Genomic DNA, 27,187 nt, shown 5'->3' on the forward strand with positions numbered 1-27,187 from the left:
GATGGTGATACTCACCGTAGCCACACTAACTCCAAAAATGTCTGCAATAACTTGTTCCCTCAGTCCAGCAGCTACCCGACAGCAGTACATGAACAGTTCATCTATGAGCTGGATTTTCCGTGCAGGGCTAGGGCTTGGGGATGCTTCCTGACCCATCCTCTGTGCCTTGGTCCAGTACACCAGATTGCTAGCAGATGGACATATAGACTCCCAGAACACCTGGAAAACTTCCTGTGACGGAAACTTTGTGTAGTATCTGAGAGTTTGATCAGAAACACAAAATCTGTTCAGTACTGTTTGTTTTCCTAGTGACATTATCTGCAACCATGCCTCCAGCTCTTCGATGTACTGCAGAGCCTCATCTAATGCACCTATAAAAATGTAAAATATATATAGTTAGTCATACTATTTGTAAATTTCACATCACAGTACACTGTTTGCACCAAAGACAAAAGGGTCATTCTATAATTGCAGGTACATTTGGTGTCCAAAATATGTTTTGTCCTTGTTTTTTCATTTTTTTCAATAATTTCATTTGTTACTCAGTGTCATTAATCACAAGATGTTACAGACTATATATATATACACACACACACATACATATATACACATATATACATATACACACACACACACATAAAACCTGCAACATTTTGTGATATAATTGTTTTTTATTTATTTCTAGTTGTCTGATGTGTAAATTCTGCCACCATGAAATTATATTATTAAAATAGAGTTTGTTAATAGTATTTAAGAATTGAGTCATACACAGACACACATACATCACTGTCATTTCAACAAGATTATTATTTCCAGCTATACAAGACACTATTAACAGAAAATATTATATTTTTATGGCCTTATACATCCTGTGATCAACGACAATGAGAAAATTATAAAATGATTCATATTATTTGAAAACTATTTGAAAAGGCTTGAAACTTTGGACAACAAATGTACCTGCAATTATAGAATAAGCAAAAAAAAATGTTTACCTGGAGGTGGTTGTGCCGCGTAATCATGTTCCTCAACTTGAATGGATTCATTAGGTGCAGTTTCTACCACCTGCTGCTCCTGAACACGAACGTCCACTCCAAGTCGCAAGGCAGTTCTCTCAAAGGCTGACAGCCTTTGAGGGGGTACATGGAAATTATTCCACGGAAAACGACTGGGAATGCAACCAACTTTCAGCCACGAACTTCCTGGAACGTAATCGGCAGCGGTAAAATGCTGACTACAGACATATGTGCTACCTCTCCGAATTACGAAAGTACACCCTTCCTCTCGTCTAATAGCAACGATCCATTTCTTTTTGTGGTCTTCGTTTAAATGATTTTTTCACAAAAGTGACAGTCCTAGTAGTAGGGAGATGAGTGAAGTAGCCTACTTTTACTCGCTAAGAAGTACGAGGATAATCGACATACAAAAGAGGATGACAATCGATCCTTCCTGCACAGATTTCTTTTGATTCAATTCTTCCAGTTTTGACGTCTTCGTAAAACAGCATCAACAATAATGCCTTCTGTTTATTCTTCTTATTCTTTTTATTACTAGGCCTAATTGGGGCTACGTCTTAACCTCAATGGTTACATAGTTCATTTGTCTTATTCAGTTTTACATGACCAGTTTTTCTTATTATTAGGCTATTATTTTATTACAGGTCCATCAACTAATGCACAAATCGTTATAGAATTAGGCCGAGAAGGATGGGCATATCTTCATTTTGAGCAAAATATACGTCTGCCTGTTTTGTCGTCATGTAGGACCAGCACTGATCCAAATGTCTCATTAAACCTAATCAGTAATGCTGTTTTCCAGGTGCTGAAGCTGAAATATGGAGGCATGCTAGGTGGTTTGCCCTTTCGGCGGACAGGAGAGGAGGGCGCAAGGAGAGACTGGCGCGTCAGCAGCAGGAGCAGCAACAGCCACAGCTGCCACAGCACCTATAGTGAATTTGTGTAAGTGCATGGTTTTTTTTTTCTTCCACGTTGTGTTTATAGCCTGTGCGTTTTTTTTTTATCCATTAATTATGTGTATGTTGTTGACTATGTTTTGTGTTAATTGTTGACTTTGTTCATGACTTTGTTGTTCGTTTTTTATAATTAAAATATGAATTCGTGGTAATTAATTCAGTGTTTGTTAACTTTGTTCATGTTGTTTTAGTATGACAAAAATGCCGAAAATAAGGCAAAAGGTCAATCCAGTGGTGATTTAAGCGGATTCGTAACACATCCTGCACATCTCCGGTTGGCGCAATCGTTTCACGCACCCGTTACGTATCTGTAACGGGATGATCAGGCAGTGCTGGATCGGCGCTGGCACATATCCACAACAACCCCTAAAAACAGACCAGAAACGGCTTCGGCCCGATGTGCGTTTGGACTCAGTAACGAGTCCGTGAGGCGGATGCATGCCAGACCCAGCTCTATCGTTTTGCGGTTGCGGCCCTGTTCCGTTACAGCATCCAGTGGCTATCTGGCTCAAACTTACAAAACATTGAGTCAAACAAGTTCTCTAGCTTGCACCAATGTTCTGAAATGCAAGTTTTTTTTAGGTCTGCTTATCTTACCAACCTAACACAGACCACAAGGCAATCAGTCCCTCCAGAAAAACGTGATTATGCGATCACGTGATTTAATGCATAATCAGCCAAGGGCCGCATATTTATGCGGAGGTCACATTTTTTCAAATAGGCCGCACTTTCGCCGCATAAAATCCCGATTTCAGGAAGCAAAATATGCGGAGGTCGCATGATTTCATAATCATAATAATTTTCGTTGAAAAAAAGTCACATATATCTTAGCAGAAAGTTGAAAAATGTTGCGTTTACTTCACACAAGGAAATCGCCATTATTTCCCAATGGGAAGCTTATGAAGTGACGTAATTGCGCGACATGAACATCATCTGCGAACCCCGCAGTGAAACCAGGGTGAAGGACGCAAATCATTCTCATCTGCCATCAAAAATAAGCGCAAAAGACCGCGCGAAGCAGTTACCCGGTGTGTTACATGACAGTGGTGGCAAATTATTTTGAGAGAGGGATGAGGATGAGGATGGCGAATGACAGGCCAGTGTTAAAGGCTACGCAGTTAGTTTTCATTTTCACAGTAGACTGTTGTAGTTTCATTCAGAAGTTGATGCACCTCTACAGTTGTAAGATTGTACTTTTTTGTTACAGAATAGCACCAAAACCTTACAGTTGTAAGTATATTAGTAGTATGTAAAATAATTTACGTTGCAATAAGAGATTGCACTTTGCAATTCCTGTAAAACAGCATTTGTATATTTGTGTATATTTTATTTGTATTCATTTTTACAGAAGTTGTTGAATATTCCTTTTGTAAAGCTAGAGAACTTGTTTGACTCAATGTTTTTTAAGTTTGAGCCATGTGTTAATTAAAGTCTGAAATAAAACAGAATGAGAACTTAAATATTATGTAATTAAGTATGCTTGCTTATCATAGGAAGTCATAAGAAATGACTCATTACAGTAAGGTAGTAGTCTAGTGAGAACAGGGTGTTGGGGGGGGGGTCACCTTTTTTTTCTCTTTTTCATCAAAGCGCAGTTTTTGCAAGTTCCCGCAATTTCATCGCATAAGATTGCAAAAATATCCCGCATATTCCATCGCATTTTTTATGAAAACCTGCCGCATAATCAAGGATTTTTGCCTGCAACAATCACAAAAAAAATCTGCGTTTTTCTGGAGGGACTTGGCAATGCAACGTCAATGGGGAAGTCATGGCCTAGTGGTTAGAGAGTTGGACTCGGACTCGCAATCGAAAGGTTGTGAGTTTGAGTCTCGGGCCGGCAGGAATTGTGGGTGGGGGAGTGCATGTACAGTTCTCTCTCCACCTTCAATACCACGACTTAGGTGCCCTTGAGCAAGGCACCGAACCCCAAACTGCTTCCCGGGTGCCGCAGCATAAATGGCTGCCCACTGCTCTGTGTGCGTGCGTGCATGTGTGCGTGCGTGTGTGTGTGCGTGCGTGCGTGCATGTGCGTGCACTTACTTATATCACTTTTGGGTACATTCACCAGAATACACACCTGTAAACTGAGGACCACCCAAAAAATTTAGGACATTTTGTATGTCCTCATTTGTTTGCCTATACAGTGGCATTCAGCATGCTCTAAAATGGTGTCCAGGCTTAAAATCTCACTTGTCCCAAAAAATCACTTTTAAGTATAGTGGAAGATGTCGGCTTCAGGAATTTTGTACAAGGAGAATTTGTTTTACATTGTGAAGTAAAACTTTGTGACTTTGTTTAAGAAAAAAAATCCTGAAAAGAAGTGCACTAAAGAGGAGAAACATTTTTTTTATTAACATACTACTTGAAAACAGAATTTGTTTTTAAATTTTTTTTATATATTGGTGAAGTAATCATTTTGTAACTTTGTTTATTTATATAAAACAGAAGTAACCAAAAGTTATTTCTGAACAAAAGCTTTTGTAGTACTGATTAATAACCCAAAATGCAAATCACAAAAACAAATAGAAGTCATGAAAATTCATTTAGATTTAGGTTGCAGCAAACAAGCAAACATTCTCTTTGTAATATTATATTATTTTATATTACATTATATATTATATTAATTATATTACATTACATTATATTCATTAATTTATTATATAATTACATGACATTACATTGCATTATATTACTTTATATTATATTATATTTTTATATAGAGGAAAGAAGGTACAGCAAACATCTTTTTATTTTATAATCTATTAATTATATTTGAAGTTTTTCTTAGTCACTTTGGGGCATTTCTCAGATCATTACTAAAATTCTTATTCAACCTCCACATTATCTAGTTACTTGTGCACCTCATAAAAGCAATTTCTCATCATTTGAACAAATTACAAATGCAATTGATTATGTACAAGTGTTATCTGTTTCTTACATTATCAATTGCTTATGCCATGTTGATCAAAATGTATGGTACTCTGCTGAATACTCCCAAGTCTTACTCCCCAAAACATCTAGGTATTAATTCCATAAGTCATTAAATGCAGAATAGTTCTTGTCATAAACTGTCAAGCAAATTTTCTATACACTTCTATTAGACATTTTTTTGTCCTGAATTGTTGAATTGCAGAGGTGAATTCTGATTTTCACTAATGAAGGGGAATGTAAAGCATTCAATCAACCAATAATCCACCAGTTCTCTAAAATAGCTCAGAGTGCATCTCATTAAGCTTCATCTGAGAAGCATACAGACAGAGCACAACACAACACAACACAACACAGTGTTACACACTCTGGCAATGAAAGAACAACAAGGTACAAACAGGGTGAACAGCATGGAAGAAGAAGTAAGTATGTGTGGTGGAAGAATACAGAGGTAAAACAGAGGAAGAGGTAGAAGAGGACAAGATTCTGAAGAAGTAAGGGCCACTATCATGTTCTCAATATCATGACCTTATGGCCGAGGCGGATCAAAAGGTGAGCCGAATGTTGGGAGAACAACCGTATGTGTCCTCAGTCATTCAAACATTTGAACAGGTGTGCTTCTTCTTCTTCTTTTAGAGGGATTTCTACTAACATGTATTTAAAAAAAAAAAAATAATAATAATGATATATATATATTCTTGGTTATTCTTAAATTCGATTAAATAAGTCTGTTTCTTTAAGGTATCTCATGCTGGCCATGCTGATGGTTTTGATGCAGAAAAGGAAAGTAAACCCTCTACTGATAAATGTGTGTAACCTAATTCTTTAACTTGTTCTAACAGTATGATTCATTCTGTTCTGTATGCTTCAAATTCTATTAATATATGCTCTACCGTTTCTCTCCTGTCACAATTAATGCATAGTCCTTGAACAGGTGTGCAATCACACAGTGTTCACTATACTGTAGTCGTGCAATACAGCATATTTACATTATATATTACAGCAGTCTACTTGCATTTTACATTGGCAACTCCGGTCCTGGAGGGCCACTGTCCTGCAGAGTTTAGCTCCAGCCCAGATAAAAATTCACCTGCCTGTATATATCTAGTAATCCTGAAAACATTGATTGCCTTGTTCATGTGTGTTTAATTAAGGATGGAGCTCAACTCTGCAGGACGGTGGCCCTCCAAGACCGAAGTTGCCTATCCCAGAGGCATAATGTAAAAAACACTTATACACAGTATACAGGTGCTGGTCATATGATTAGAATATCATCAAAAAGTTTATTTATTTCACTAATTCCATTCAAAAAGTGAAACTTGTATATTATATTCATTCATTACACACAGGCTGATGTATTTCAAATGTTTATTTCTTTTAATTTTGATGATTATAACTGACAACTAAGGAAAATCCCAAATTAGAATATTGTGAAAAGGTTCAATATTGAAGATATCTGGTGCCACACTCTAATCAGCTAATTAACTCAAAACACCTGCAAAGGCCTTTAAATGGTCTCTCAGTCTAATTCTGTAGGCTACACAATCATGGGGAAGACTGCTGACTTGACAGTTGTCCAAAAGATGACCATTGATACCTTGCACAAGGAGGGCAAGACACAAAAGGTCATTGCTAAAGAGGCTGGCTGTTCACAGAGCTCTGTGTCCAAGCACATTAATAGAGAGGCGAAGGGAAGGAAAAGATGTGGTAGAAAAAAGTATACAAGCAATAGAGCTGGTAAGTCCCGCCCCTTCCGTAAAACCCCGCTGGACCTCAAAGTTGAAAAACCGTCAATGCAAGTGAATGGGAGAAAATAATTATTTTCTGGTCCCGTTTGAATTGTGCCATGAATGTGAACATATGTTGTCTGTGAATTTTTTATATAATCTTTCATGTTACAAGTTTGACAGTATATGGTTTGATTCGTCGGCTAGCAGTTGTGGAAAAGACATACTGAGAAAGACTACATGTCGCCTATGTGACGTCACCCCATAAAGTTGACTTACCCGTGTTTTTTGCCAACCTCAACGATTTTGTCCTCTCCCTGAAAGAAGGTGGTGGAGTGCACCAAAGACACAGCCATGTTTAGCGGGATTCGTGAGCTAGAGCCGTGTGCTAGTGTTGTTGATGTTTCAAACTCGTCGAAAGCAGCGAAGAGTTGTAGTCCACAAAGTGCTGCCACAAAAAGTCTATCCCTATCAAACTTCTACCCGCTAAATTGTAGCATTCTTCACATGAAAGATTATATAAAAAATTTACAGTCAACATATGTTCACATTCATGGCACAACTCAAACGGGACCAGAAAATAATTATTTTCTCCCATTCACTTGCATTGACGGTTTTTCAACTTTGAGGTCCAGCGGGGTTTTACGGAGGGGGCGGGATTTACCAGCTCTATTGGGATAACCACATCCTGGAGAGGATAGTGAAACAAAACCCATTCAAAACTGTGGGGGAGATTCACAAAGAGTGGACTGCAGCTGGAGTCAGTGCTTCAAGAACCACCAAGCACAGGCGTATGCAAGACATGGGTTTCCTGGTGTCAAGCCACTCTTGAACAAGACACAGCGTCAGAAGCTTCTCGCCTGGGCTAAAGACAAAAAGGACTGGACTGCTGCTGAGTGGTCCAAAGTTATGTTCTCTAATGAAAGTAACTTTTGCATTTCCTTTGGAAACCAAGGTCCCAGAGTCTGGAGGAAGAATGGAGAGGCACACAATCCACGTTGCTTGAAGTCGAGTGTAGTTTCCACAGTCAGTGATGGTTTGTGGGGCCATGTCATCTGCTGGTGTTGGTCCACTGTGTTTTCTGAGGCCCAAGGTCAACGCAGCCGTACACCAGGAAGTTTTAGAGCACTTCATGCTTCCTGCTGCTGACCAACTTTATGGAGATGCAGATTTCATTTTCCAACAGGATGTGGCACCTGCACACAGTGCCAAAGCAACCAGTACCTGGTTTAAGGACCATTGTATCCCTGTTCTTAATTGGCCAGCAAACTTGCCTTCTATGGGGTATTGTGAAGAGGAAGATGTGATATGCCAGACCCAACAATGCAGAAGAGCTGAAGGCCGCTATCAGAGCAACCTGGGCTCTCATAACACCTGAGCAGTGCCACAGACTGATTGACTCCATGCCACGCCGCATTGCTGAAGTAATTCAGGCAAAAGAGCCACAGCTAAGTATTGAGTGCTGTACATGCTCATACTTTTCATGCTCATACCTTTCAGTTGGCCAGCATTTTTTAAAATCCTTTCTTTGTATTGGTCTTAAGTAATATTCAAATTATGAGATACTGAATTTGGGATTTTATGTAGTTGTCAGTTATAATCATCAAAATTAAAAGAAACACATTTGTGTGTCTGTGTGTAATGAATGAATCTAATATACAAGTTTCACTTTTTGAATGAAATTCAAAAATTCACATTGTGTGTGTGTGTCTTGTCTTTTTCTTTATATCGGAATGATAATTACATACTAATATGTCCACTCAATATACAATCCAATTAAATCCTGATGGATAGAATGAATGAAATTCTACTGGCATTATTTGAAACATAATTCAAATAATTTCGGGGTTTGATTCCCAGGGAAAGCGAGAACTGATAAGAATGTAAAATGTGTACCTTGAAATGCAATGTAAGTCGCTTTGGATAAAAGCGTCTGCCAAAATGCATAAATGTAAATGTACACAACACTCACAGTAAATCCTGTCCAGTGTCGAGTAATGCGTACATGTGTTCCTTTGAAATGTGTAGGCCTATATGTCAAACAGATAAAGTGCAGTATTTTGTATTTTCAATCATTGTCATCAAAATCGTAGCCAAAGATTACTTCAGTATACTGATAGTTCACTGTTATATTGACAAAATGACAAAGCATTTTGACTATCATGTTTGTAAACAATGACACAAGGACTTGTCATTCTGATGGCACTGATGTTCATTGATATTGTACTAAGGATATTGAGCAAGTTACAGGCTTTTGATCTTGTGTTTTGCTGTTTGTACGAATTGTTTTGAAAAATGCACTTACTGGTTTGCAAATCTTAAGAATTATTCAAGAAATGATATATATATATATAGAGAGAGAGAGACTTTTAACACACCTTTATTTATACTTACACTATAAAGACATTCTTCATAAACATCTATTCATTAACATCAGATGTACATTTATAAACATATACCCACTCAGAGACTCATACATCTTCATAGACATTACAAAGTATTGTCTTACATTAATCATAAATTTAAAACCAGCTCATTTTCCTAATCCACCGAGCACAAAACATCATTCAAAGCCCAAATTTCAATAAACTTGTCCATATCATTCATTAGTTTAAAATATGCAAACTCTGCCTTGATTCTGGTTGCTATAAGAGCCTTTAAGACCACCTCAGGACCTACTTCCCCCCCTCCTTTCAATTTTCTTTTCCGTGTTAACCAGATTGTCAGCTTTGTTCCTCCAATCACAAAATTAATTAACAAGATTTTTTTTCCGTCTGATGCAACATATTTTGGTAAAAAAATGAATAATTCATTATTAAAAACCATGCCCAAATCTCTAGCCCACCCATCTAAGATCTGAAACAATTCTCTTAACCTTAAACAATGTAAAAATAAATGATCAACTGATTCTTCAGTGACACAAAAAGGACATTCTTTCCCTACAGTGGGGTCAATGTGTGCCATGTCTGTTTGTAGCTACCGCCCAGTGAACAACCCTCCATTGGAGATCAGCAGTGCGTTTCTCTATAGGAGGTTTGTAGAGGGACCTCCAGCATCTTCTAGGGGACGAGTCTGGCCCGAACAAATCTGACCACTTGGTCTCTTTACAGTCTTTGAGCGCATTATAATGGGACACTTTCACGCAAATAATGTACAGGGCCTTTTTTGAGACAGTCTTAAAACCTTCCAGCACAGGAGTCCTGAAGTGTAGGAGAGAACCTTCCACAGTCTCTTCATCCACCGCTGCTGAAACATCTACTTGGGGAAACAGGCTCCCACTGTCCTGTTCAGGAACCTCATTTTCTTCTGATCTTTGTCTGAAAACAGAAGGCAATGCGGAAACAGTTCCATCCATTATTCTCTTTATAATCCTTATGGACTTGATGCCTGTCTTGTTGCACATCTCCTCTGGACTTTTCCAGTTTTCACCAGTCTTTAGGTCAGCAATCCTTGTACACCCCGCTCTTGCCATTACGTTCTGGATGCTTCTGGACTCCAGTGCCGGTGCTGGTATCAGTGGGTTATTAAAAAGAGGTTCATTCTCTGTCCAGAATCCAATGTTTGTGAGAACCCTCTTGACCTTAAAAACTGAAGTCCATGCTCTCAAAACTGTCTTATAAAAAGGGGAAATATTCCTCAAGTCCATGTTGGCCAATTTAATTAAAAACAATTGTACATCATACTTAAAAATATTCATTTTCCTCAACACAGCACGCGCTGTATCAGCCCAGCATGGCTCCGCATACAACAATCTCTGTGCTGCTTGAAGTCGGAAGGTCTTTATTCTGTTTTTAATGTCCATCAGGCCTTGTCCTCCCTCTTGAGTAGGTAGAAAAAGTACAGCAGATTTTTTCCAATGCTGCCCATCCCAGAAAAAGTCAACTAGTTTTCTTTGCAGCTCTTCAACCACACATTCCGGGGGATCCAGAACATTCATTTTGTGCCATAATGCAGATGCAGCCAGATTGTTTGTGACCAATACCCTGCCCCTATATGATAGCTGGGGCAGCACCCACGACCATCGAGACAACCGCTCACACATTTTCTCCACCATAACCTCCCAGTTCTTCTGCCTGTATTCATCTGTTCCTAAGAAAACTCCCAACAACTTCAAACCCTCTCTTCCCCATTTAACTCCCCCTGGAAGCACAGGAGGGGTCCTTCCCTGCCAATCTCCTAATAGATATCCTTCACTCTTCTGCCAATTCACTTTAGCTGATGAGGCCTTTTCGTAGATATTTAAAGCGTTTGTTAGATTCATTACATCTGTTTCACTTCTTATAAAAACAGTGATGTCATCGGCATAGGCCGAAAGAGTGATTGGCCTGTTTTCACAACCTTTCACTAAAAAACCTTGCAATTTCTCCCTAAGTTTACATAGTAAAGGTTCAATTGCTAGAGAGTACAGCTGTCCTGACAGAGGACAGCCTTGTCTTATACCTCTATGAATTAAAACTGGACAGCTTAACCCACCTCCAACCTTTAACAATGCAGACGCTCCAGTATATAAAAGTTTGATCCAAGAGATAAAATTCTCACCAAAACCAAAAGCTTTAAGCGTTTTAAATAAATACAGATGATCAACTTTATCAAAAGCTTTCTCCTGATCGATTAAAAGAAAACCCACATCCTCATTACCAGCATTTGCTAAATTCATTACATCACGAACAAGAAAAAGATTGTCCATTATTGTTCTCTTTGGCACACAATATGTTTGAAAGTCATTAATAACATATTCTAAAAAAAAATTTAATCTATTTGCAAGACATTTTGCTAAAATTTTGAAATCTGTGCACAGTAAAGCCACTGGTTTCCAGTTCTGTAACAGTCCAAGGTCACCTTTTTTTGGCAATAAAGATAGAACCGCTCTTCTATAACTTGTCGGAAGTTCAATTTTCCTATAAGAAACTCTAAAAACATCAAGTATAACATCTTTTAAAAGAGTCCAGAATTGCTTATAAAATTCAGAAGGAAGTCCATCAATACCAGGGGACCGGCCATTAGAAAGTTTCTTCACCGCCTCTGATATTTCGTCCAATTGAATATCGGCAACAAGCCATTGTCTCTGATCATCAGTGAGCTTTGGAAGATCTCTTAGTAGGTCGTCCATGCAGTGAATGTCACAGTCTCTTGCTTCGAATAAATCATTGTAAAAGTTCTTTGCATGGTTTCTCATTTCTTTTGGATTAGTTGTTAAAGTCCCATTTGGAAGTTTCAAATATAACATAAGTTTTCATTCTCCTTCTTTTCGAGTTGAAGAAGTATGAACTCGGAGCATCTATTTCTCTTATTGAGGAAAAGCGGCTCTTATCAAAGCACCTTTTGCTCTTTCATTAAACAAGGATGCCAAAACGGTCTTTTTTTTCTTTCAGTTGATCCCCTTCTTCTGAGTTTCCTTCAATAATTCCTTCTTCGATTTCAGTTATTTCTCTCTCAAGTATTTTAATAGTGTTCTTTTCAAGTCTATTTGAGTGAGCGGTGTAGTTCTGGCAAAAAATTCTGATTTGTGCTTTTCCAACTTCCCACCATTGAACTAAATCTTCATAGTCACTTTTTTGCTCTTGCCACTTAGACCAAAATAACCCAAACTTATCACAAAAATTAGAGTCATGTAGTAATGTCAAATTAAAATGTCAATAGTAACTAGAAGGCTGTGACTTTTTTACACTCATTTCAATCATGCACAAATGATGATCAGTAAAACCATTTGGAAAAATATTGGCTTTTAAAACTCTATTAGAATTATTTTTACTTGCATAAAATCTATCCAACCTTGCAGCACTAATATGATCATGAGATGCTTTAACCCATGTATACTGTTTTACTGTTGGGTGTTTTTCCCTCCAAACGTCAGATAAGTCATATTTCTTTATTATACTGCTTAATGAATTAGCAGACTGGGGATACAGTTCTTCACCATTTCGGTCTAGTGTAAAATCTAAGGTGCAATTCCAGTCACCCCCAAGAACCATACATGCATTATTAAATTTTTTTAATTCACTAGATAATTTTCTAAAAAATTCTACCCTTTCTCCTCCATTATTAGGCGAGTAAACATTTATAAAGAGAAATGGAAATCCCATTAACGCCACCTGTACAGTCAATATTCTGCCCTTATCTATCTCATAGGAAGATATATGAGTCATATTTATCTTCTTTGAAAATAGAATCGCAACACCTCCACTTAGATTTGAGCCATGACTTAGAAAAATCTTGCCCTCCCACCACATCTTCCATTCTACTTCATTACCCAGATCGCTATGGGTTTCTTGCAAAAAAATTATATCTATATTTTTTTATTTTTAATAAATTCATACAAAGCAGCTCTTTTACTATAATTCCTTCCTCCATTAATATTTATTGTCCCTATTTTTATGCTCTCCATGAAAAGAGAAAAGAGAGAAAGACAAACAATCAGAAAAGAAAAGACAGAAAAGGAAAAAAGTGCCCTTTGTGACTCAACCATCATATATATTGCTTTTTAACCCATTCTTTCCCTTTCCGTAATTTTGTCACAATTTTTTTCAGCCTAAATCTTTTTCTACGACTCAGTTCTTCGAATCCTACAGTCTTCTGTATTTTAATGACTGACTTCACAAATCTTTCAGCATCAGGAAAAAAAGTCTTGACATCAAAAGTCTTTCCAAACATTTCATCCAAGAAATCATTAATTTCTTTTACTGTGTATAACTTGATCATCACCACTCTGAGAAATGATGTCAGACATTTCTGAAAGACTGTCATCATCAGCCATCTCCTCCATTTCATCATCCCTAACATCAACCTCACATGCACCTGTATGATCGTTCCTGTGTCCAGTTTCATCTTCACATTGAGAAACATTCACCTCACTTTCCTCCGCTCTTTCAACACCAGTACCACAATTTTTTTCAACTGTTTCCTCACCGCTTACATCCTGATTATTCTGTTTCTCGTTCGTTTCTAATTCATCTCCCTTCTTTTCAGTTTCATTTAAGCTCCTTGCTACACTATCCTTCTCACCTTCATCCTCTTTTGACCCACTCGGTCCTGCTTTTTCATTATCCGTCTCATTATTTTCAGTGTTCGTTTTATGAGGGCACGCATTTTTTTCATGCCCTGGTTCATGGCATTCGTAACATTTTAAACTCCCCATGCTTGCATAAAGCATGAAAGACTTGCCTTCATACAAAACTCGAAAAGAGATGTCTAAAAACATAAACACTTGCCGTCTAAAAGACGTGACATGTTTCAGTGACTAATTTTTACATCCTAGTGGAACCATTTTAATTCCACTAGCGATTTTCCCATATCTCAACAATTCCTTTTCTATGACGTGATTTGGTATGAAAGGGGGACAGTTTGAGATTGTTATACGGGTCGATTGAGACACGTGCGGAGAAATGACAGTATAAACGCCAACCAACCGACTTGTTAAGTTCCGTTATTTCAGAAAGACCACAACGGCCTTATTCATCCGCGAGGCTGAAACAACATTATCAAACCCCACATGTTCGCCTATCGCCACGAGCACTTCTTCCACTGAGACACCGGCCTCAGGTACACATCTAACTCCATGGCGGAGTGTGAGAGAGGAGTCACACCCTATCGAGTGAGTCTCCATCTCAAACACACGCCGAGAACAAGACAACAAAAACTCACCTAATACTAACTTTGGAAAAAGAAGAAAAGATCGTAAGAAACTCGCACACCACAAACTTCGCAGTTGCCACAAACGCCCACGCATGCTTACGACAGAGAGAGAGAGAGAGCAGTTACCCAGCTAGCAAAAAATATCCGCACGGCTTCTTTTTGCCGCCGGCCCTAAGCTGTCGGCTATAGGTGCGTCCCGCTGGCGGGGATGAAACGTTTGCCGCCGAATACGTCACTCCCATTTCTTGCGAGATGCCGCCGGCGAAAAGCCGGCGGGCCGACTGCTTCATTTTCTTTGGCGGTTGCCTCCGTCTAATGGACCGCGGCCGGCTGGCGGCAAGCCGCTTTGAAATACAATGATTTCTACTAAAATCGACCAGCAGCCAAGGCTATGTTTAGCATGTTGGGAGTTAGAATGGAAGTGGAACTGACAGCATTTTAACTACTTTTCACATCTGAAGCGATTATAAAATCATAATAGCCTATATGTGAATTAAATCCCATATTATTATTATTATTATTATTATTATTATTTTTTTTTTTTTTAAGCCATTAGGGTTTATTCTTGACTCTTGATTCCATGATAAGGTACGGTTTAGGAAATTACATTTAAATTACTTTGAAACTCTGAAGCGATAGAGTAGCCTAATAGGCTATATGTAAAATTGTTTTATGCACTTAGGTGAAAATTGTTTACATTTCTTTGATTTATGCACAATTGAGACATGCATAAACCAAAAATAATTCCTTTTGTAAAACTTACTTGGCAATAAATATCTTTCTGATTCTGATTAGGTTTTAAAATAGATATTTAATTCATGGTATGAACAATTTAGCTGAATAAATTGATGAAGTAAGACTTTTCACTAATGCCTGGCTACATCAGTGAACAGTGAAAGACATCTGCAACATGGCCAAAAATCTTGGGTAGGTCTATACTTTATAATTTTTTATTAATTTGCAACCATGGTAATAGCCTATCATAAACAGGAAAATCTCTGTTTTGACCTGATCAGAAGGATAAACTAAAATCTAAAAGCTCCTCTGGTTTCACAGCTGCACTGGCAGATTTATGAAATATTTAGAAATATTTCGTCTTTCTGCCATTCCAGGAAATGTCATTTTATGTCTTTCATTTTTTTCCAACCTCGATTTTTTTTTTTTTTTTTGACTTTTTACATGTATAAGGGATTAATTTGCAATTGCGACCTGTACAAATGTTTAAGACAGTAAAACACTTAAAAAAATGTAAACACATTATAAATGTTAGAAAGTATAGGTTTTCACCATTGCTGTGTTCAGGATTTTTTTTGGGGCGGAGCTAAAACGGTGGCTCGATGACGCACTGGAGCCACTGAGCTCCTGGCCCCTCCCCAAACAACATAACTAGAGCACACATTCGCGTCAGTTCGCCGTTCAATCGCGAGTTTCTGTGGACTACCATCGTTTAAGTAAGTACATGTTTCCTTAACGCAATATTATGTTTACATTGTTTTTAGTTTATCTTTGTAAAATCTGTAGTCATCTTTGTTCATGCCTTACTAGTCAAGCTAAAGTAAGGCTAAAGTAAGTTAGCCTTGTTTACAAAGTTGCCGCCATGTTACAATTAACTTTCTGTAATAGCTACTTTGTTTCTTCCAGGCGTTGAGTTTTTCTTTTCTTCTAAGATACGTATGTTTATACGAGTGTGAGTACGTATGTGTTTTAAGTTAGTTTTGGTCAGTCGAATTAACTACAGTTACTTGTATGGACAATTATGCCGCCGCCCATGTGGTAATGTGGTTCCAGCAGTAGGTAGCAAAATCTACGACAAGACTGATCAGTATAACTTGTGTTGTTTTCTAACTAAACCGAATGATGATACCAGTAACGTTAGGTTGTTTTCATTTGTTTGTTCTGACACGCACGCTGCTAGTCTAGTTCAGAGTGTTAGCTAACACATGCTGTTTCGCCTTTTTTACACTGCAGCTGCAAACGATGCTCTACTTGCTGTTATTCCTGACTTTGACCAAGTAAATCCTCCTGTAAATGAACATCAACATGGAATGGCTTCAACAAGCCATGGACAAACTGTAACCCCTGAAGCACAGGAAATAACTGTTGATGAGGTGTATGAACCTAGTGAAATTTTTTCCTCAAGCACAGAAGATAGTGAGGAGGAAGAGGATTGCCTAAGGACACAATTGGCAGGGTGGGCTATTGACAACATGATCCCCCATGTGGCACTGGGTAAGCTTTTAACCATTTTGTCCAAGGATCATCCAACCCTTCCTAAAGACCCAAGAACCCTTCTGAAAACAGTGACTTGTGTTAAAACAACAGAACTCTCAGGTGGTGTATACCATCACTCTGGAATTGAAAGTGGAATACTATCGCAGTTTTTAGTGTCTCCTGAATTGCAGAAGTTGACGTCAGTTTCAATGCAAGTTAATGTTGATGGACTTCCACTTTTCAAAAGCTCAAATGCCCAGTTCTGGCCAGTTCTTGGTTTAATTGAGCAATACGTGTGTAATGTCCAACAAAACAAACTTCCATTTGTCATTGGTCTCTATTATGGGAAGAAGAAGCCAAGCAGCCTTCACTTTTTGAATCCTTTTGTAGAAGAGGCACAGCGACTTGAAGCGGAAGGAGTTCTGTTTGAAAGGAGAGCACTTCCTTTCAAAATATCAACATTTATCTGTGACGCCCCTGCTCGTGCACTTGTTCGAAATGTGAAAGGTCACAGTGGATATTATGGGTGTGACAAGTGTGTTCAAAAGGGGGTCCACTACGAGAACAGGATGACCTTTCCTCAAACAGATTCTGCTCCAAGATTAGACCATGCAGTCCGTGATGAACTTTCTGATGACAGTCATCAGTGTGGAGAAACGCCATTGGCATTGTTGTCTGTTGGTTTGGTCACCCAGTTCCCACTGGATTATATGCATCTGGTATGCCTTGGAGTGACAAGAAAGTTGTTGCATCTTTGGCTAAAGGGACGGCGGCTGACAAGATTTTCGCCCAGCATGGTAAAAGAGCTCTCCAGAGTACTCCTGACCTTCACACCTCATGTTCCGTGCGAGTTCAACAGGAAGCAACGATCCATGGAAGATGTTGAGCGTTGGAAAGCTACAGAATTCAGGCAGTTCCTCTTGTACACTGGACCAGTCAGCTTAAAAGGCCTTGTACCAACTCAAGTGTACAACAACTTCATGCTGCTTTCAGTTGGCATCACCATCCTACTGAATGTGTCCCTGTGTGCTGACCTTGCAGACTATGCACACAGAATATTGGTTCTCTTTGTTGATCACTGCAGCAAGCTTTATGGAAAAGAACATGTGACATACAACATGCATGGATTGGTGCACCTGAGCCAAGATGCCAAAAAGTATGGCGTCCTTGATAACATATCATGCTTCCCATTTGAAAACTTCCTTGGGTGTCTGAAGAAACTGTTGCGCAAGCCTGCACAACCACTGGAGCAGGTTGTTCGCCGATTGTCAGAGAGAAGTCAGCACAGAAGAACAAACATCTCCAAAACAAGGTCCTTGAGAGAGCACAACCATGGACCACTTCTCAACGGTCTTTCTGTGAAAAAGCAGTATGAGGAGTGTTACTTTCAAGACTTTGTTGTGAAACGTTCAGAGGGAGACAACTGTGTCCTGTTGGAAAATAAAGACATAGTTGTTATACAGAATGTCGTCGTTGATGAAATGGACAACACTTTGCTCATCTACAAGAGGTTCCGGAACATGGTCGATTTCTTCACTTACCCTGTGGAATCTTCCAAGCTAGGCATTTTTCATTTATCTGGCCTGTCAGATACACTCCGCTTTACCCATATAGCAAATGTGCAGAAGAAATATTATCTTCTTCCTTGCCTGGATGGAAAGGCTGGTTTTCCGTTGATCCACTTGTAAAAATGACTGCTTTTTTTGAAGGGGTGAGAATTTAATTTATTTTGCCTGGAAATTAATCAATTTTTACTTTATGCACGTTTTTCTTCTATTTTAGATGCTGTTTGCCAATGTTCAGTTTATTGATGAGGAGGATCAGCCATTTGCAGTGGTTCCGCAAGTCTTGGAGAGTTTGGCGATGTTGTGCGTAGCATGGACAACAAAATGGACACTATGCTGCAACATTTCAGTGCCAGTGTGTCTTTTGGAGAGTTATCCCTGCCAGGGGATCTGTTACTCCCCCTAGACACCCAGGAAGATTTGGCGTTGCTTGACAACAGTTTGAGGCAGGATAAAGAGCTCCAGGAACGATTTGTAAGTGTGCTGATTTCGTTTATAACTCCATAGGGTAATGTAAAAAGTAGAATTAAGATTGTACACTGCATATTCTACAGTCTGAATCCATAGCCTGTCACATTTTATATTTATGTATGATAAGCTTCAGAGAAATGTAATTTGTAACACTTTTTTTGGATTTTCAGCTTCGGTTTTTGGCAATCAAATGTGGGAGGGACCTAAAGACAACCGTCTGGCGGATGCTTCAAAGTATCTTCTCTAATCACCTTTCCATCAATACAACCTGGACTGGAGTTGGGGATAAAGCATGTTTTAGAGACATGTTCCTGAAGACCATTGTTCAAAGTAAGTTGGATGTAAAAAAAAAAAAAAAAAAAAAAAAATATATGTTTAGTAGATGTGTATGGCATTATGCCATTCAAATGGAATGACAGATCTGTATTTTCTACAGGAGCCATCCGGAAGAACCCGGCAACACAGGATGCCACTGATGAAGCCATCCAGGTTAACGTTACGCGTTACCTGAAAGGAGCATCTGACCGTGAAGGCGGAAAAGGCGCCGCACAGCTGAGAGGGACCCACAGCCGACCCCTTAAACCTAGGCTGACTACTGACATCCCAGCATCACTGACAACTGGAACCCTTTCTTTATCCTGCAGTCAGTAACATCAAGACCCCTAAAGAAGCCAGAAGTGTCAGACTGCACTCCCCAATCCACACTGTTCACTGTGGATATTATCATAGTGCTTAACTTATTATATTGTTAAATATAGCTTGTAAATCCTTGTGCCATAGGGTCAGTATTGCAGTTATATCTGTTCTACTACTTTTTTTACCTCAGTATTTTTTATATATATTTGAAGATGTTTATCACAGATACAAGAGACATCTTGTACCCCAGGTCAGCAATGCCATTATAATGGTCTATTCTACTCCAGAGCTTTATTCTAAATTATTACCACTTATCTTATTGTTAGAAATGGCTTGTAAATGTGATGTTATACCTGAATTTTTTTTGGTGTCCTGCACATTCTTTGGTACCAGATATACTCATTACTTATGTTTACTGGTAATTCTTTTCATGCCAGAGCTGACCTCTTTATATTATTAACAATTATTGTAAGTGTTATAATTTGCTTGTAAGCTAAGGCTGTTTTTTTTTTTTTAACAATTTAATTGGAAACCTGCATGTGTGTGTGTGTGTGTGTGTATTTATTTATTTTTTTTCTCTTTTTTTCTGTTATTTATATTTCAGGGATCTGACATCATGTTTCAATGACAGTTACTGTACTTTGAAATGTGGAATTAAAAATGGAAATTTTTCTGGTTTGATCAATCATTATTCTTGATAAACTGCATAATATATATATATATATAATATATATATATAAATAAATAAATAAGCAAGCGGCGACCGATCGCTCGAAAATAGCGTTTGCCTCCGACGGGCCGCGGAAGGGTCGCCTTTGATATAACGGCAGCGGGACGGCGGTTGGCCCGCGGGCCGGCCGCGGAACGAAGGCGGTAGGAAGGCGGCTGCCGCTTCTAAAAAGCGGCTGCCGCCGGCGGTGCACCGTCAAACGTGTTTGCGATTACGCTATTCTGACACTTCTACTGCCGCCGGAGCGCCGCCGGCGGTCCGCCGACTCATTGCTATCTGGGTATAGTCATACAAAAGAACAAAAAGTGTTTAAAAGAATCATGAATTAAGCTGGCACGTTTAAATGTTTGTTAACAGATTTATTTGTTCTTACTTTGATTTTATAGCCCTAGCCTAAATGGGCTATAAAATCAAATGAACTAACAGACAGGCTGATGAGTGACAGAGAGATGTAATCAGAAGTGCTACTCAAAAGATGTAAATCTATTGTGGTTATGTGTTTTTAAAGAAACAAAAAGAAGAGAATTCTGTTAAAGTACACATTAAAGTTTAATTTAGAGCCTCAAAACAAGCCACCCCGCCCCCATCTTCACTCAAATATTTGCCTTAAATTCTGAAGTAGTTGTGGGACACTGATAAAAAGACAACAACACAGACTCGTGCAGAAATGGAGACACATACCAGCTTGCATATCAGCCCTGCTGTGGGTTTGCAGACTTCAATTGACTGTTTTGATTAATAAATGCTATTAATAGAAAATAAGATGTCTGTTCAAGAGATCTAGGTTGCTCATTTAAGCCCCTTTCACACTGCACGTCGGACCCGCAATATTCCTGTAACATTGCCTGGTCGCCTTCTGTGTGAAAGCAACCACGCCCCGGAATTGATTACCGAATTGAACCCGGGTCGGGGACCTAGTAACATTGCGGTAATCGATCCGGAACGAGCGCTGTGTGAACAAAAGCCAGATCTAATTCCGTATCGAAGTGATGACGCGCGTCATCGCGTGACTCTTTTACCGGCTGTTTTGAAGGAAGATCAACATTCGCGACGAAAACATATGTGCAAACTGTAATGAAGCAGAGATCAGCTAGTTCCTCACTTTCCGCGCTGACGCCGAGATCGTTTGCTTGCTTCAGTGAAAGTATAACGTGCCAAGCGTTGTCGACTCGTACATTACACGTCACGTGTCGTTACGGGATCTTCCAAGGGTTGTGTGTGAAAGCACGCGCACATATACCGGGTCATCACTGGCAGTGTGAAAGTGCCAAATCTAGCGACCAGGGAACAATTACAGGAACACTTTACCCCTGTATTTGCCGAAATGGCAGTGTGAAAGGGGCTTTAGACAGTTGTGAGCTCTTGTTTACAGCAGACCTGCACGTTTTGAATATTCGTATTTGTAATCCTCTTAAAAGCTTTAAGATGTGGTGTTATTTCAGAAAATTAAGTGCACATCGGGTACATTTTTTTTTTACAAACCAGTGCACTTACTGGTTTGCAAATCTTAAAGGCCATCTTTCAATTTAATTTTATAACTTAATTTATACAGAATATTGCATGAAAATGTAAATTTAAAAAGACATACATAAGAATACATATGTTTTACAACACCCACGGGCAGAAATTAAGAAAAAAAAGTGCCTATTCTAAGCTACGCTCCAAAAACCCGCCTTTTCCCAGAGAACGCGTCATATGACGTAACGACAGGCATAGGCGCTGCAGCCCTGGTTCTCAGTGTGGGTTTACGTAGTCTGAGAGGTGGAAACAGAAAATAGAGATTGTCGTTCTCGTTATTATAGTTATAGTAGGTTTGAGTTGTCACAATGGTGAATTTTTGTGTTTGTTTTGGATGCAACAACTCCAACTTGTCTGGCCATCGGGTCCACCGATTTCCAAACAAGAAACACAAAGATTTCCGTGCTTGGATACGTTTCGTCCAGGCAAAGAGAAGCAATTTCGCTGCCTCCTCGTTGACAAGACACACGGTGGTATGTGAAAAACACTTCACACCGGACAGCTACAACCAAGGAGATCTTATGGAATTTCGCATGGGATTTCGACGAAAAGAGTGGGTTAGGCTGGCAAATGGAGCTGTGCCATCGGTGCATGCAGGTCCACCTGCAAAATCTGGCGGGAGTGAAGAGTCTAACGTTAATGTTAGCACTAGGAGAGAATCTGCGCGTCGAAAAAGGGAGCTTTGCACAGTAAGTCTTATAATACCATATATAAATTGTTGTATCGAAATGTAGCTCTGCATGTAATTTCTGCAAATGTATTTTTCTTGATGTTATAATGGTCTTGGCATGGCACGAAAGCCCGCCTAGCTGCCGTCAGCTTACTCTTGTTACACCCCGTGAGGCGGCACATGAGCCTCCTGACACTTATTTTATTGAGCTATTAAGACCAGGTTCCAGAAAATGTAATTTTTTTAATAAAAAATTTATGTGGTTGCATTCGCATATTACTACTCGGTTAAATTCACGCATTTAACTTGTATTAGCGCCCGCCAAATAGATGTAATGTCTTATTTGTCAACTGTCTATGAGGAGCTGAATTATAGTCTGTGAATGTACAGTATGTACAGTATTGTTCAAAATAATAGCAGTACAATGTGACTAACCAAGGTTGTATAATAATAATCAATAGGTAGTATATCAATAATCAAGGTTTTTCGTATATTTTTTTATTGTTACGTGGCAAACAAGTTACCAGTAGGTTCAGTAGATTCTCAGAAAACAAATGAGACCCAGCATTCATGATATGCACGCTCTTAAGGCTGTGCAATTGGGCAATTAGTTGAATTAGTTGAAAAGGGTGTGTTCAAAAAAATAGCAGTGTGGCATTCAATCACTGAGGTCATCAATTTTGTGAAGAAACAGGTGTGAATCAGGTGGCCCCTATTTAAGGATGAAGCCAACACTTGTTGAACATGCATTTGAAAGCTGAGGAAAATGGGTCGTTCAAGACATTGTTCAGAAGAACAGCGTACTTTGATTAAAAAGTTGATTAGAGAGGGGAAAACCTATAAAGAGGTGCAAAAAATGATAGGCTGTTCAGCTAAAATGATCTCCAATGCCTTAAAATGGAGAGCAAAACCAGAGAGACGTGGAAGAAAACGGAAGACAACCATCAAAATGGATAGAAGAATAACCAGAATGGCAAAGGCTCAGCCAATGATCACCTCCAGGATGATCAAAGACAGCCTGGAGTTACCTGTAAGTACTGTGACAGTTAGAAGACGTCTGTGTGAAGCTAATCTATTTTCAAGAATCCCCCGCAAAGTCCCTCTGTTAAAAAAAAGGCATGTGCAGAAGAGGTTACAATTTGCCAAAGAACACATCAACTGGCCTAAAGAGAAATGGAGGAACATTTTGTGGACTGATGAGAGTAAAATTGTTCTTTTTGGGTCCAAGGGCCATAGGCAGTTTGTGAGACGACCCCCAAACTCTGAATTCAAGCCACAGTACACAGTGAAGACAGTGAAGCATGGAGGTGCAAGCATCATGATATGGGCATGTTTCTCCTACTATGGTGTTGGGCCTATTTATCGCATACCAGGGATCATGGATCAGTTTGCATATGTTAAAATACTTGAAGAGGTCATGTTGCCCTATGCTGAAGAGGACATGCCCTTGAAATGGTTGTTTCAACAAGACAATGACCCAAGCACACTAGTAAACGGGCAAAGTCTTGGTTCCAAACCAACAAAATTAATGTTATGGAGTGGCCAGCCCAATCTCCAGACCTTAATCCAATTGAGAACTTGTGGGGTGATATCAAAAATGCTGTTTCTGAAGCAAAACCAAGAAATGTGAATGAATTGTGGAATGTTGTTAAAGAATCATGGAGTGGAATAACAGCTGAGAGGTGCCACAAGTTGGTTGACTCCATGCCACCCAGATGTCAAGCAGTTTAAAAAAACTGTGGTCATAGAACTAAATATTAGTTTAGTGATTCACAGGATTGCTAAATCCCAGAAAAAAAAAATGTTTGTACAAAATAGTTTTGAGTTTGTACAGTCAAAGGTAGACACTGCTATTTTTTTGAACACACCCCTTTCAACTAATTGCCCAATTGCACAGCCTTAAGAGCGTGCATATCATGAATGCTGGGTCTTGTTTGTTTTCTGACAATCTACTGAACCTACTGGTAACTTGTTTGCCACGTAGCAATAAAAATATACTAAAAACCTTGATTATTCTGGTTAGTCACATTGTACTGCTATTATTTTGAACAATACTGTATATTAATAATTTGTGTCTTAACTATACAGGTTTTTTACTGGTTCATCTTAAAGCTGCTTGAGTATTGAATCTTGTATCTTTCAGGCCTGCGGAACTTGTGGTTATGAGCGTTACTGGCAAAACCAAGAGAAGGTGCATCAAAACATGCCTGCCTGCAACCTTTTACTCAGCGGTGCCATCCACTTCTCAGGTTGCATGGCTTCTCAGACAATCAGGATGCTGAAGCTGTTTGGACTGCAGTGCATAAGTCCTGGCACTTTTTTCTGCCATCAGCGCTATTACTCTATCCCTACCATCATGCAGGCCTGGAGGAATGAGCAGAGGGGGATCATCAGGGAGTTGAAGTAGACTGGGGGTGGATTGATCCTGTCTGGTGATTGCAGGTAGATTGGTCCAGCTCACGTCACTGATGTAGAACAGGTCAATGTGTTTTTGCATTAACCTATAAATGTAACTGTTTTTGACGTTCTTAGATCAGATTCTCCTGGACACTGTGCCAAATACGGTAACTACTCCTTGATTGAGGATCGAATTAACAAAGTTTTGGATGTTCAGCTTGTCCAAGTAAGCTGATGTCACACATAAATCTTGTGTCTGATTTAGTTACTGATATTACTGTTACTTTTCAGTAATAATCAGTTGGTTTTACAGAGCTCAGAAGTCCCAAGCAGCTCTTGGTGTGAGCTAGAGGGTCTAAAGCGGAGTATGCAGTTCTTGATGGACCAAGACATGCAAGTGGCAGGTAATGATGCTAGGAGAGATCTAAATCTGAACAGCATTGACAGGCACAGTATCACTCAAAATAAATTCTAAATTCTATAAAATCAATTTGTGTTTTAGGTGGCCAAGTGGGTACGTGAGAAAATGTGTTCAGAAGGAACAAGGCATTTCTTTGACGTCTGGCATATTGGGAAAAGTATGTATTGGGATGTTGGTAGTTCTATATAACAGACTTGTTTTTTTGTAGTTAAATTCACTTTCCTAATAATTAATTTGCTCTGCTCTGTTTGTCTGCTCTGGAACAGGTGTACAGAAAGCACTGGATGCTGCTGCAAAAGAGAGGGACTGTGAGGATCTGAAGCTGTGGAGGCCAGCCATCATCAACCATCTCTACTGGACCGCAGCTTCCACCCCTACAGGAGATCCAGATGAGATGCAGGCAAAATGTACAGGACATACATGAACACAGCACTCCTGCATTTGCCAGCTGCGCACATCCACCGTTGGAAGGAGAGGCAAGAAACAAGGAGTGGCTGGAACCAGGTACAACAGATGTCACATTTTTTTCAGTGCTTGTAAATTTTAGTTTGGTTTTATCAATACATAACCCCATGTGTACTAATAATTACTTGTGTTATGGAATGCAAGGGATTATATGACAGAATATGTTTTATTCAGGATCACCAGCACCTACTAAACTGGAGAGTGTAGCTGCCAGGAAAGCACTGGTAAAGGATATTCGACAATTGTCACCTCAGCATCAGACATTCTCCCTGGAGGCCTACCATTCCCTCAATCTGCACTTTGCTCCCAAACATACTGGCTTTTCTTTTCTTGGGATGTACAGCAGGTAGTGTTATCACTTAAAAGTATCGATACTAATAAAATTAGTTTTTTTTTTTCTTTTTTTCTCAATTTCAGGAAATGATGACAGAATGAATATGGCTAAAAACTAATGCAGTCTTGTATAGCAGACCAAAATGTTATAGATTGATAACAGCATTACATATTGTTTGCAAAAAAATAATTGCAAAGATGAGTCATTGTCTTAGACCCATTTGAACTGAAAACATTAATGTCATATATTTATTTTGCATTTCACTGCATTGGGTTAGCTTTGGAGACCTAATGTTCTAACTACTTATCTCGTACAGACTTCTCTTGGCAGCCCTACATTTCAATAGTAATGGCAACAGAGATGTAGCGCGAACTAGTGAGGGTGAGGGACGCTACGCTGTTCGCTACCCACGGTTTCGGAAAGGTGGCTGGGTAGTCCACCCCATCAAGGAGAAACCATCTTACGGTTAGTAGTTTCACTTAGTTTTTCAATATCTTTTTTTATGCGAATCTTATCTATTTTTATGTGAGTCAACCATGTAACTAAATGTTTTCTAAACATTTCTCTCCTCAAGTAAACGCAACAAATCTTATGGTCTCTCTGGTAGAGGAATACTGCAAGACACCGCAGGCCCTCTGCTTCACCGCCCCCCTCACCTCTTCCGTCCAGAAGGTTGCCAAGGATGAGGCAGTCAGCCTCCATCTCGCATGACACTCATGTCTTAACATGTAATAAAAGATCAATTTTACCAGTAGTTTGTTTCACTATGGATTTATTAATCGTCTTCCAAGCGGGGCCACTGAAAACCTTTGTATGTCTGTCCCTCCTCTGCAAACTGCCTCCTTATTGCTGACATCACACATGAAGGTATGGCTTTCCTAATGTTCCTGCCTAGTATTCCGTACGCCCAGCGGACAACCTGCCTGTATGCTGTGTATCGGAACTGCCTGTGGTGTAGATTGGGACATATATACATTTTGATCATACCATGTTTTCATAGTAAACAATTCCAATGGTAAATATTGCATGTCCTGTTGGCTGATATTCTACTGTACTACACAACACCAAAGTTGTTTTTATAGTAAGTATATGGAAACCACTCAGTTTAACAACCTGCTTAACAGGATTTACTATTTTGGTGTAGAAAAGCTATTTTGAATTGCAGTAAAATAATTTTTGCTCAAAACCTACTCTGGTCTGCTGGCTTGAAGAGGGCCATGCTCCTGTCTGAAGTTCATGAATGCTATCTGCAGCACAAAAGGATTCAGACAGGATGCTTCAAACCCTGGATGGAGTGTGAGGCAGGTAATGTCTTCTGGGGGATCAAGGTTTTGGACAAAGGACCAATAGGCATCGACCTCCCTACAGCACACACTCTCCACTGCTGATGGCATAGCCTCACATCTACCACACAAGCACCTGTTAAACAAATGTGCTAAGATAAACTCACTCTCCTTCCCTCCTTGTAGCTTTAGTGGTTGGTGTAAGACCTTGTAAGAAATGACATGTA

At 39.3% G+C, this 27,187-nt stretch overlaps 1 protein-coding gene across 3 annotated transcripts; it reads left to right on the plus strand.

Annotated features, from left to right (window-relative positions):
- The first annotated feature begins 21,589 nt into the window (after nucleotides 1-21,589).
- LOC113091238 (uncharacterized) lies at nucleotides 21,590-26,172 on the plus strand. 3 transcript variants are annotated; one of them, XR_003287315.1, is made up of 8 exons: nucleotides 21,590-22,079; nucleotides 24,204-24,502; nucleotides 24,593-24,683; nucleotides 24,771-24,861; nucleotides 24,960-25,035; nucleotides 25,145-25,382; nucleotides 25,518-25,689; nucleotides 25,994-26,172. XR_003287315.1 is itself a non-coding variant. In XM_026256655.1 (3 exons), exons 1-3 carry the CDS (start codon nucleotides 21,699-21,701, stop codon nucleotides 26,041-26,043), a joined length of 600 nt encoding a protein of 199 aa, XP_026112440.1. In that variant the 5' UTR covers nucleotides 21,590-21,698; the 3' UTR covers nucleotides 26,044-26,172. The 3 variants fall into 3 exon arrangements, 2 of the variants coding, with proteins under 2 accessions (XP_026112440.1, XP_026112439.1); XM_026256655.1 differs by lacking the exons at nucleotides 24,593-24,683; nucleotides 24,771-24,861; nucleotides 24,960-25,035; nucleotides 25,145-25,382; nucleotides 25,518-25,689 and having other exon boundaries at nucleotides 24,204-24,372; XM_026256654.1 differs by lacking the exons at nucleotides 24,771-24,861; nucleotides 24,960-25,035; nucleotides 25,145-25,382; nucleotides 25,518-25,689; nucleotides 25,994-26,172 and having other exon boundaries at nucleotides 24,204-24,639.
- Nucleotides 26,173-27,187: the final 1,015 nt, after the last annotated feature.

This window comes from Carassius auratus, unplaced genomic scaffold, assembly GCF_003368295.1.
Source record: "Carassius auratus strain Wakin unplaced genomic scaffold, ASM336829v1 scaf_tig00214145, whole genome shotgun sequence".
In the NCBI taxonomy this organism is placed as follows: Eukaryota; Metazoa; Chordata; class Actinopteri; order Cypriniformes; family Cyprinidae; genus Carassius; species Carassius auratus.